Below are 13,200 nucleotides of genomic sequence, written 5' to 3'. Positions count from 1 at the left end.
ATTTTCATCAGTAGCAGGCATTTTGTAAAGGTAATTGATTTTGACTACACATTCAAGACCAAGCAATTGTCAAATACTATGCATTACAATACTGTATCTTGCAACAATATGTTGCTGGGAACATCCATTCTTCCCATTCCTTGCTCTATGCGATTAAGCCACAGAGAACACAGGAACAGGTAGTAGATGATGGCTTTGTCTGGATACTCAAAAGCCCCAGTGCTTCAAAAGTTAGGAAGAGAAGGGAGAGTAAGGCAGAAGAAGATGGTGAATGTAAGTGTGAAGGGTACGAAAGAGGGCTAGAGATATAGGCAGAGAGAGGAGAGGAGTGGAATGAAGATATAGGGATTGGTTAGCAGATGGCGTGAAAAGTAACAGTAGGGGTAGTGTGTAACTAGAGAAGAGTAGGAAAGAAGATGGAGGTTAGGGGAGGGAAGGGGAGGAGGAAATTCCCTGGTCCAAATGTGATGATTGGTGTATTCCAGATGTATAAAGAAAAAGATTTATGTGATGAATGTTTGTGATTTGTAAATCTATGAAGTAAAATAGTTTTTTGTGGGTTTTTCGGGCTATGTGGCCATGTTCGAGTAGGAAACTCTTCTTGAACATGGCCACATAGCCCGAAAAACCCACAAAAAACTATGGATGCCGGCCATGAAAGCCTTCGACTTCACAAGCTAGTAAAATATGGGCTAGACAATACAATTGTTAGGTGGATTAGTAATTGGTTGAATGGCTGAACCCAAAGAATGTTCAGCAATGGCTCCTCTTCATCCTGAAGAGAAGTAACTGATGGAGTGCCACAAGATTCTTTTCTGGGCTCAGTGCTACTCAACATCATTGACTTGTATGAAAGAATAGGAGGCATGCTTATCAAATTTGCAGATGACACCAAATTAGGAGGAACAGCTAATACCCCAGAGGACAGGATGGAAATTCAGAATTACCTTAATAGATTAGAAAGCTGGACCAAAGCTAACAAAATGAATTTAAATACAGAGAAATGCAAGGTACTGCACTTAGGGCAAAAGAATGAAATGCACAGATATAGGATGGGGGCCACCTGGCTTAAAGAGACTACATGTGGAAGGGATCTAAGAGTCCTAAGAGTCCACAAGCTGAACATGAGTCAACAGTATGATGTGGCAGCTAAAAAGGCCAATACGATTCTAGGCTGCATCAACAGAAGTATAGTGTCTAGATCAATGGAAGTAATAGCACCATTCTCTATTCTGCTTTGGTCCGGCTTCACCTGGAATACTGTGTCCAGTTCTGGGCACCACAATTCAAAAAGGATGTTGACAAGCTGGCGTGTGTCCTGAGGAGAGCAACTAAAATGGTGAAGGGTGTGGAAACCATGCCCTACAAAGAGACTCTTAGGGAGCTGGGTGTGTTTAGCTTGGAGAAGAGATGGTTAAGAGGTGAGCCCTGTTAAGTATCTAAAGGACTGAGGGTGGAGCTGCGCCAAAGAACAGGGTGCAAGCTACAGGAAAAGAGATTCCACCTCAACATTAGGAGGAACTTCCTAACAGTAAGGGCTGTTCGACAGTGGAACACACTCCCTTGGAGTGTGGTGGAGTTTCCTTCTTTGGAGGTCTTTAAATAGAGGCTGGACGGCCATCTGTTGAGGATACTTTGATTGTGATTTCCTGCATGGCAGAATGGGGTTGGACTGGATGGCCCTTGGGATGTCTTCCAACTCTATGATTGCCTGTAAGAGTTTTTTAAAAAACTGGCAGAAAGCGACAAAACGAGAACAGAGAGAGATGGGGAAGGAAGGATAGAATACTCTGAAACAAGGCTGGTTAGCTTGCACATCTAACTGGAGTAAATCATACTGAGGTGATTTCCTGTAGGTCCTACTTGCATAGTAATTTCTTATGCTGTTTTTTTCCCCTGTTTATAGATACATCTCAAACAATTTTCCATATGGCAGCCATAAAACACAAAAAGGAACCCAAATCAAAAACCATCAAATAAAATTGAAACCACCTACACATTTCTTCAGCAGTAAAAAAAAAAAAATCAGTCCGTCTTAAAAGTTTTCTGAGAAGTCATAAAAGTACGGCTCCTGCCAGAAAGCTACCTGGACTTTACTAAGAAAAGGCAAATGAGCAACTCAAGTATTTGGCTTATCTATGCAAGGCCCAAAACAATAACTGGCTCAATACATTTTGATGCCTAAGGCAAAGTAACAATTGATGCACAGTTGACAAACACAAGGCATGGAGACCCTTAATGTATAAATCCTCAGGATCTATCAGGACCTACTATGTATCCCAAAACAGGAACTACTCTGTCCTAAAGGCAATGGATGTGTCTACATCAATTGCCAATTACTCTAGTCTGGCTGGAGCATTCATAGAGTTGCAGTAAAGATAACTTTTCCAAGGGCTGCCCTTATCTCCTTCTACTCACCCCTCGCTGAAGCCTCACCTTCTCAGGCTTCTTTCTGGCTTTTAACTGCACCACAGGCTGAAGTGGGGTTTTTCGGGGTCGACTTTGCTCCTCAGAATCCATGGGAAGTAAATCTAGAAAGAGGGTAAGGGACTGTAGGTCAACAAACCATCTCTTTCCTCTGATCTGTATGAGGTCCTATTATTTTTCTGAACTGGAAAAATAAAACTGAACACACTTTGTAGTTAACATTGCATCATATAACAAGGACATAAAATAAAATGGAGCTGTTTAAATGGGGAAGGGGGGATTCCTCCCATACTGTGTTCACAAACACAAGGCTGTTTATTTGGTGTGTGCTATTTATTACCTACATGAAGAACCAGCATAAATCCCAACATAGAAGTCATGGGCAAAACTGCTTAGAGTTTGTAACTCACCTGAATCCCGGGAGGATTTCCGGCGATGCGTAGCTGAGCCAGACACTGGTTCTGTGTCCGAGTCGGAGGAGTCAAATATGTCATACGAGGGCCTCTGTTTGACACAGCGCCGGGCTGACTTGCGCTGCAGCAAGGAGTCTTGCTCGGCTGTCTCTGTGGCCCCCAGCATGACCTCCAAGGGGGCTGGAAATGCCTCTCCAGAATCCTCTGAATCCCAGGAAACGATGGCCTTCACTACAGGACGGCCTGAAGACAAAGGCAGGGATGAGCAGGGGGTCTCACAGGCTGCCTCCAACTGGCTGTGGATGCTAACCAAGAAGGTCCAATTTCTCCCATTCATCTTTCTTCCCATCACATACATCACAAGGTTGGTAGACATTTCGATGCATGTGCAGAAGATATGTGAAGCACAGGGGTCAGGAAAGGTACATATTTGGATTGCAACTATCCCAATCATGGGGCTGTAATAATAAAAGCTGTATTTTTAAAAGGCTGGGGCTTTTGAGAGTTGCAGTCTAAAAAGGTGTATTTTCTAAATTCTGGTGTAGACATAGGGAGAAACCAGGATTAAGCAAACAGCCAGTGCAGACTGACGTTACACCAATGTGATGCAGTGTCCTCAGGAATTATGGACTAGAATTATGGAGCTCCATATTCAAAGTACTACTAGGTGACCCTGGACTAGAGATCATCTCTCACCCTAACCTACCTCACTGGGTAATTGCAAGGATAAAAGGGGGAGGACTTGAGGAAGAACTGGAAAGCCACAAGTGGCTTTGGAGTTCCTTGGATGAAAGGCAGGATATAAATGTAAAGAAATAAAATAACATATTGTGTAGCAACTCTTACTCTGTTTAGGGCTAGCTACCTATGATTTCACCTCAGCAGAAGTCTTCATTAGCTCACTTACCTTATCCATTTCTCATCTTCCACTCCATGAAACAACTGGTCAGAGCCCCTCACCCCCACCTCTTGTAATCTGATGCAGATAAACTCTGCTTATCTCTGAACTAATTGCTCTGCTGGGGCCTACCCTGCCTCTCTCAATAGATAGCTAAATTGCTGTTTGGTTGGGGGAGGATATTGTCATACACTTTAACTACTGCATTTCCAACACAAAGATATGAAACACTGAAGGGGGGGAGGACTGTGAAGACTGGATGGTCATTTTTCACACACATTGACTTTGACCAACAGACAAGAGAAGGCCAGCTGAGCTATCAATGCTATTTTGCTATATTAAATTCCAGAAGAGGAGTGATACAGCACCAGACTATTAACTTGGAAGGAATTCCAAATTAAATGTGTTGCTAAACATAAAGAAAGCAACAATAATGACTAAAGAGAACCTACATAAATTGAATCTAGACAATGAGGAAATGGAAACAGTTAACGATTTCTCTTAGATTGGATCAAACCATGAACAGAATGGAGATTGCAATCAAGAGATAAAGAGATTAGAAATGGGCCATGAAAGAGCAAGAAAAGATCCAAAAGAGTAAAGAGCAATAAAGTTAGAACTGTCCAAGCCATGATATTCCCCATCACTATGTATGGATGTGTAAGCTGGACAGTGAAAAATGTGGATAAAAAGAAAACTGGTTTGAAATGTGGCACCGTAGAAGAGTGCTGAGGATACTGTGGACAGACAAAAAGACAAACAAATGAGTCATCAAACAGATCAAGCCTGAAATACCCCTAGAAACCAAGATAATCAAACTGTGACTATCATACTTTGGCCACATGGGGAGAAGGCAGAACTCATCAGATAAGACAATAAGGTAGAAGGCAGCAAAAAGAGAAGAAGACACAGGTCAGAAGGCTAGACTCAGTCAGGGAAGTCACAGGCATGAGTCTGCAAAGCATAAAGCAGAGTAGTGGAAGAGAGGGAATCTTGGAGATGTCTCATCCACAGGGGTGCCATGAGTTGAGGCTGACTGAGGGCAGTTAACAACAACAAGAACAACAACTAAAGACTATAGTTTGTTCCTGCAAAGTCCCAGAGGAGCCTTCAGGCATTTTAAAAAGCTTAGCAGTCTGATTGTGCTCTTTATCATATGCAGATGAAGCAGGCACCAGACCATTAGCCTTTAAAGCACCAGAATATTTTTTTGTAAATGTTTGCTCTTTGAAAGCAATCAGTCCAAAACTTTTCCTTTGATAATTTCAGTGCATTGGGGCTGGGGGTTCTGACAAAAAGATGCTTGCCAATGCCCATAGTAAAAATGCAAAAACAGCAAACAGCTATGTTGAAAAAGACTCATGGCCAAAGAGGGTTACAGGCACAGCTTGGAGTTGATTTTTTTGATTCCAGCTCCCAGAATCCCTCAATCAGCATGATCATAGGATTCTATTTGGACACTGTACTCCAAATTTCCAAGTCCTCCTACAGAACAGAACCCAGGGGTCTAGGCTATAACTTTTAAACTGCCCTCCCTTCCAATTTACGCCTCCCCAGAGGAGGGAAAAACCAGGATTCTTCATTCAAGAGACAACTACTAGAGCCATTCTCTCCCAGAGCAGACCCAACCAAATCTAGCCCACTCCTGGCTGTGATGCACATGGATTCCCCCCCCCCTCTGCCCATCAGCCTCCTTCCCCCAGATTGTCTGCTCACATAATCAATGTCTCTTCAGTCTGGATGCAAGCAATGCCATTCTCCCTCACACAAACACATCAGGCAGGCTCTGCTCTGTTGAACTTTCTTCAGGTCCCAAAAACTTCCCCTGCAAGAGCCAGCCCCACCCCTTCCTGATTTGTGCCCATTTCCTTTCCACACACTCCTCCCAAATGCTAAACCAGAGAGATCCTACCTCCACCTCTGGCCAGAGCTACCTGTGATCTCTCACCACATCACCCAGCAGAGGACAGCCTTCTCTTTCTACCCAATTCTATACAAATCTATCTGCCTCCATTGTCCCTCAGCATCACTGCACTTTCTTCCAGTGTTAGCAGGGAAGAGGTAAGTTGCTATTTCTTCCTCTCTTGAACATGGTTCAGCAACAGCTGACGTCTCCATTTAAAGTAATTTTTTTCAAGCTGTTGGACTGATGGTCATTATTTTTTAAAGTACAAGATCCTCTAGTCAGCATATGCCCTAAACTGTAGTCCACAGAGGGAAATATTGTAAACTCTGGTTGGAGCTATAATTGAAACTGTACCACCAAGGTGCATGAAGCTTTGCAAAGTCTAAGAGGACAGGGTCCCTGGTCCAAAGAGCTCACAGTCTAAAATTTTAATGTAAGGGAAAGGAAATGGAGATGAAGATAAATGGAAATAATGTGACAACAGCAAGTAAGTTTTGAAATGGAATTACTTGCAATTTGGATGAGCAGAAAGCAGATTGAAATGTACTGGAAGAGTCTAGGTAGTTCACAGTAGCTAAGTGAAAGTGTCTAGCTCAGCTGCTTACCTGTAACAACTAAAAGGCTCTGTTCTTACACACAGGCTCCTGGGGCGGGTGAGGGGGGGATGACTTGAGGGAGAAGAACCAGGAATGGTTGCTGGTGTGAAAGTATTTGTGAACTTGCTTCTGGTACTTATCAAAAACTCTGGATCTGAATGCTCAGAAGCATCCACATTCTTTGTATATGTCAGTCTTCCCCAATTGAGCACCTTCCAGATGTTTTGGCCTTCAACTCCCATAAGACCCAGACGCCTTGGCCAGCGTTCAGAAAGGTGCTTTTTGGGGGCCACTCCCAAGCCTGAAGGCTAAGCTGGTTACTTCCCAACTGTCTTCCCCTTGTAGGCAAAGGCCTTTTCATTCAGGTGCTATTGGCAACTTTTGTGGAAAAGGACGTTTAACTATATAGATGTTACATTTTCTTTTATTGGTGTGTTTTCTTTTTTTTCAAAGCTTTTATCCATTTTATATTTTCACTAACTCTCCCTGAATCCCATTCATGAGACAAATATAAGGCAGCAATCAATCAGTAAATAATGCCAGGAATTGTGGTCCAAAACATCTGGAGGGTAATGGCTGCAGAAGGCTGGTGTGTGTCATAGAATCATAGAGTTGGAAGAGACCTCAAGGACCATCCAGTCCAACCCCCTGCCATGCACAAATATAGAGTCAAAGCACCCGGAACAGATGGCCATCCAGCCTTTGTTTAAAAACCTCCAAAGAAGGAGACTATCACACTACTATTGAGTGTGTTCCACTGTCCAACAGCTTTCAATGTCAGGATGTTCTTCCTAACACTGAGGTGAAATCCCTTTACCTGTAGTTTGCATCCATTGCTCTGTGTTCTAGTCTCTGGAGCAGCAGAAAACAAGCTTGTTCCACCCCCAATATGACATCCCTGCAAATATTTAAACAGGGATATTGTATCACCTCTTTACATTCTCCTCTTCAGGCTAAACATACCCAGCTCCCTAAGTCTCTCCTCATAGGGCATGGTTTCCAGATCCTTCACCATTTTGGTTGCCCTCCTCTGGACACCTTTCAGCTTGTCAACATCCTTTTTGAATTGTGGTACCCAGAACTGGATACAATATTCCAGGTGAGGCCTGACCAAAGCAGAATAGAATGATACTATTACTTGCCTTGATCTAGACAATAAACTTCTATTGATGCAGCCTAGAATTGCAATGTTCAACTTGTGGTCTACTAGGACTCCTAGACCCCTTTCACATGTACTGTTGTCCCCTATCCTATATCTATGCATTTCATTTTTTTTGCCCTGAGTGCAGTACCTTACATTTCTCTGTGTTGACATTCATTTTGTTAGTTCTAGCCCAGCTTTCTAATCTATTGAGGTTATTTTGAATTTTGATCTTGGGTATTAGCTACTCCTCCTAATTTGGTGTCATCTACAAAGTTAAGAAGCATGCCTTCTATTCTTACATCCAACTCACTGATAAAGATATTGAATAGCACTGGGCCAAGACAGACCCCTGTGCATCCCCACTAGTCATTTGTCTCCAGGATGAAAAGGAGCCATTGCTGAGCACTTTTTGGTTTCGGCCATTCAACCAATTACAAATCCATTTAACAGTTGCATTGTCTAGCCCACATTACCTTGCTTGCCAGAATACCGCAGGGGACTCTGTTGAAGTTCTTACTGAAAACATGTCTACCTGCCTAAGCTACTATTTTTGCACCCACTTGCCACTGATGGACCTCAGAGTCCTGAGGAAAAAGCAGCGTAGATTTTACAAGCCTGACGTCTGACTAAAATACAGTATTATTGGATTACAGCCCCAAGTGGTCAGGAATGGTGGGAGCTGTAGTCCCAAAGATGGAATATCCCAAGTTCGGGAAGGCTGAAATAAGGTGCAAAACAGCACACACCCACTTTCCTCAACATATATGCAGAATAATAAGAGGAATTTGGATTTTTAAAAGACTCATATATACCAGATTGGTGTTGATACAAGAAAATGTATGTGAAGTATTTCAAATATTTGAAAGCAATATACAAACACTAAGTAATGGCCACAATATTTTAATAGTCTGAGAAATTAAAGTTCCACATGACAGGATCCTACACAATCTGCCCTCAGATGGGGTAGGGAGCGGTTAGACAAAACACATGGCTAAACACAACAGTAGACAATTGCTTTTGGAGATTTGATCACAGTTGTTTCTCCTCACCAGTTCTGAAACCATACCCTCAGCTTTAGCACAGCCCCAGATAACGCCAAGTATTTTAAAGCCTTCATTTGAGAAAACAACTTTTGGGGATATGGGATCATCTTTACAGTGCAGTGGCCTTTGATGACTGAAGATATATGCTTAGAGAAAGATCCAAGCCAAAAGAGTAAAGTGAAAGTTTCTGAGGTGAAAGTCAAGATGCTAATTTTGAAAATGCCCCTACTGCTGTAATATCCCATATCTCAACATCAGTAGTTGAAGCCATACATCCAATTAAGTTCCCATACTCTGCAGCAATCCCAAGGAAACCATTATTACACATAAAGGAGGACAAATAAATGGCAGTCAGGGCTCCAGTATCCAAAGAAAGGTCCATCCATGCCTCAGATAGAAGCCCACCAGGGAGAATGATATACCCCACTGTTGAAATTCCAAGGAAGAAAGATGGAACATAAAAAAGTTCACTCCTCCAAGGAAAATAACTGGGCTCAATGCCCATTTGAAACACAGCTAGACACCACACTAGTATTTAGAGCAAAAGTATAAATGATAAGCATATCTTTCACAGCATAAAGTAATGAGATTTGGAGAACACCGTCATTGAGGGTAGCCATGCCCTTTCCAATGCTCTCCAGGTAGAGAGGATCACATGATCCATTATCCTCAACTGTCAGACATGTTGGCAGGTGATTATGGTTTTCAACAAGAGGGCCCCAGGTTAATGAACATTAATCCAGGGAGCAAAGGGGCACAGAGTTTAATTTCAGTGAAATATCAGTAACAATACATGCAAAACCTGGATTGAGGCAATGTCAGGAGTAAGGTATGCGCACAACTGGACTCTGATCCTGGAAAGGCCAGTCCAGTAGATAATGTTGAAGAAGATGAACAGCAAGAGCTTGGACAAAATGTCTTTTTAAACGACAGTGCACCTGCGTCAGACACAGGTGAGACTTATGTGGCTTTCAGCATACACTGAAAGCCAAGCCAGAAGAAGGCTTGGCATGCCCCAAAAAGGGTTATTGCACACCCATGGCACACACACCATAACACACCATGAGTGCAAGCCCCATTCTTTTGAATGGGGATTGAGCATACACAGAAATCCCCTTACACGGGGGGATCCGGAAGGGCCCAATGTACAATGCTGGCTAGGGGATTCTGGGAATTATAATCTGAAAAAGTAATGTTTAGAAGTTCTGGCTTGATCAGGTGCAAAACAGCTTTCGTTGTTAAGAATTCAGCTAGGTATTGGCAGGAAAAACAACTAGAATGTTGCATTCAGTTAAATATATTCAAATTCCACTACCAATTGTAGATTCTAAGCAATCCTTTTTTTAAAAAAAATGGATCCAACATCATTCTTGATCTTTGTTATATGTCCTCAGTTTTTTGGGTTAGATAGACTTCTAAACTGTGAAAAGTAATTTCCATAAAGCAGACATAAGCCGACTGGGATCCTGCTGATATTGTTTGACTACAGGTCTCAGCATTTTTCACTATTAGCCATGCTGGTTAGGACTGCTGGGCATTTGGTCCAATATCTGAAATGAACAAGTGGCTAAGTGCCCATTTATTATCACAGCTGGATCAAAACCTGGGGAGTCACATATTTGGAGTACAACGTCTACCTTTGGACTATATCTCCTTTTTGGACTAAAATTTCCAGAACTCCAGTCAGTGTGGTTGCTAGGGGAATTCTGAGAGCAGCCATCCTTCCAAGCTCTGAGATGGATGCGTTTGCACAAAAAGAAAGACAATTTGTGAAAGAAGCCCCAGTATCCCACAATGGTGGCCACAGAAAGAGGTATACACACACACACAACCTTATGACATTCCAGATGAAAATCACACTACAGGGTTACTAAAGGATTCTTTGGAACATGCTGCAAGCTGGAACAAGACCACTGGTTCTGTTCTAAGCAGTACAGGAGATGTACTAGATTGAAATCAAGAACAGTTGCTGTTTTATGATAACATCTAGTGGCACTAAGTGACTTTAGAGATCTCTGTGTTCTCCAAGACTGCAGTCAAGACACAAAAATACAGCTGCTAACACAAATCTTGCACACTGATTTTTGTGGTTTCTTATCTTTCACATAAAAATACCAGCTGTATATTTGGCAACTCATCTGGTGGCCATGTGAGAACTGATTTTTAAATTCCCACTCTGCCATTCTTTTGACTGAGGTTTCTATGCTGGGTTTCCCTCCCCTGAAGCCAGCACAAAAATATGGCTCCTAGCTTCTTCGTAGATTAGTACTTTTCTGTGGTTATTTATAAGGTGATAATACAGTGCACATGAGTGCCAGAATGGTGTAGTATTTTGAGTGTTGGACTATGATCAGGGTTTGAATCCGTGTTCAACCCTGGAAATGCACTGAGTGACCTTGGGCAAGTCACAATCTCTCAGCCTCAGAGGATGGCAATGGCAAACCCCCTCTAAAAAAACCCTGCAAAACCCCTATGATAGATTTGCCATAAGGCTGGTATAAGTCGGAAACGACTTGAAAGCACACACAACTACTACTACTATAATACACAACACGTACAACCTATAATTCTTGCTCTCAGCATTCTTTACAGCAGAGGTAGGGAAAATGTATATCAAAATCCATTGGGTGACTTGCTGCAGATCATCAAGGGTTACTAACTTTAAAAGCTGTTTTTTAGAATACCCAATCTGTATAACTAAGATGATTACATTTATGTATGACTGTTACACAAAGGAAAGGAGATAAATGGCTCCAGACTTTCATCCACCATTTTGCATCTTTTCAACTGCTGAATCTTAGATCTTCTGATAAAATAACAAAGATCCCACCCATTCTTTTTAGAAGGGATGCTTTGGCCTTCCACCTCTTTTGAACTCCAACTTTAACACCCATTTGCCATTGGTGACGCTGGGTGAGGCAAACATCTGGAGGGCTGAAAGTTCCCACCTCAGCTCAGCATTTTAAAACTTACTGGCAGTCGCTTTAAGAAACATACAAACACAGTAATTCCCAGCCATTCCCAAAAGGAGTATACAGCATCACTATTTACCACATCTTCTCATAGACAGTGCTCATCCCCCCCACCCAACATCTGACAAGTTATTTAGATACCAAAGTCCAACTTCACAAAATAAGTGCTGTGTAACAATGTGAAATCATTTGTAAATTTTCACAATTTGCAAAAGGTAACCCACCAATGTACAGTGCAAAATCTGTAGTTGTGTTGACAGCATTTGCCCACCACTTTCCCACAAATAATTAATGCTCAAATTGGATTACAAGGATATAAAAACAAACAAAACACACAATTTCAAAAATCTACAATTTAGACAGTTAACACAGCAGCCTCAGACTTATACAAAATTTTAAACAGCAAACTGCTAAACATTAAAATCCTATATAAACAACGTTTTCAGAGCCCACTTAAATGCAGGCAGTTTGGACATTACATGCCAAATGTATAATCCATTCTAGTATAATGCAGAAATCAGTGCTAGTGATCCAACTGTATATGCAGAGTAGGATTCTGCCCTTCCCACCCTGCATGTGTAGGACTGAACCCAACATGGTTACACAAGGGTATAAATATATCCAACAATGTCCCTACACCAGAAGATCATATATCTAATGAAAAACTAACACCAAAAAGAGACCACACATGATCACACATCCAACTCACAGCAGAACATGATTAGTCCACCCATGTACAGCCACTCAACTGTTACCTTTCTTAGACAGCCGCTCCACCCGCCGTGCTTCAATCTTGTCACACTTCCGATACCTGTCAGTGAGCCAGACATGTAGGGTTAGAGCAGAGAAATAATCTCCAAACTGGAGCTTGGAAAAGATTCAAGGGGCAAGCAGGGCCACAACCCCTAGAATCCCCCAGCAAAAAGCCTTGACCATTCGAAAGACGATAGTTAATGTGTTTGGCTATACAGACAAGAGGCCTATTGATCTCATCATTGGCAACAAAGGCTAGCAAGGTACTGACATATCTTTAGAAAGAAAGGAGGACCCACACAAATCAGGAAATGGACGGCTAGCCCTTCCCCAAGACATACAACAGCAACCATTCTGCCAGAAAATGGATATCCATGTGTTCTACAAGAGCCAGTACTGGGAAGACAATGTGGTGTTCTTCAGATGACTGCACAACCAGTGGTCATGGATTGTGATGGCTCTGGTCTAGAATCTGGGGAGCACCAGGTTGTCTACCCTTGGACTGGAGTGTTGAAATATAAGAAGGGAGCACATACCCTGCCACAAGCTCCTTGAAGGAAAGATGGGATTTCTGTTATATTTGTTATCACCATAATATTAGAAAATCCACATGCACCAGCACATATCAGCTAACAGCCCTGAAGGTTTTTATTACCATTTCCAATAAAATGCTTTTAACCTGCCACAGCTATGATAAGCAGCTTCTTTCCACTTTGGATCATAACAATGTATCTGCTCTGCTTTCATTTCTGCACACTTACAAAAGACAAAAGGAGTTCCATCTCCCTTGGCATGTGTCTACATGTCTGATGAAGACTCATGCAAAAGGGGGAACATGGCTTCCAGTGGTTATATGGCATAGCTTCCAGATTTTCATATCCAGAGGAACTATTCCCTGCCTTTCCGGCTCTACTGTTTAGACGACTCATTTTATTTACTTCTGGGCTGTTCACAAAAAGATGAAACCAAGCAGGCAAGACTTGCCATGCCATGATAATGCACTATTGCACTTGTGTTCTGCTTATGGGCTTCTCAGAGGCATTCAGTG

At 42.2% G+C, this 13,200-nt stretch overlaps 1 protein-coding gene across 5 annotated transcripts in view; it reads right to left on the bottom strand.

Moving 5' to 3' along the window:
- Positions 1-13,200, bottom strand: part of KMT2B (lysine methyltransferase 2B) — a 63,505-nt gene that overhangs the window by 26,855 nt on the left and 23,450 nt on the right. For 4 of the 5 annotated variants that reach the window (XM_042439397.1, XM_042439399.1, XM_042439400.1 and 1 more), the window contains 3 exons: positions 12,155-12,210; positions 2,838-3,083; positions 2,419-2,531 (listed from right to left, as the gene is read on the bottom strand). In XM_042439397.1, coding sequence (XP_042295331.1) covers positions 2,419-2,531; positions 2,838-3,083; positions 12,155-12,210 — 415 coding nt within the window. The remainder of the gene's footprint in view (positions 1-2,418; positions 2,532-2,837; positions 3,084-12,154; positions 12,211-13,200) is intronic. The other variant, XM_042439398.1, reaches the window with a different exon arrangement.

Source organism: Sceloporus undulatus, chromosome 9 (genome assembly GCF_019175285.1).
Source record: "Sceloporus undulatus isolate JIND9_A2432 ecotype Alabama chromosome 9, SceUnd_v1.1, whole genome shotgun sequence".
Taxonomy (NCBI): Eukaryota; Metazoa; Chordata; class Lepidosauria; order Squamata; family Phrynosomatidae; genus Sceloporus; species Sceloporus undulatus.
Note: the sequence above shows the minus strand (reverse complement) of the source record. Positions and strands in the feature narration are given on the sequence as shown.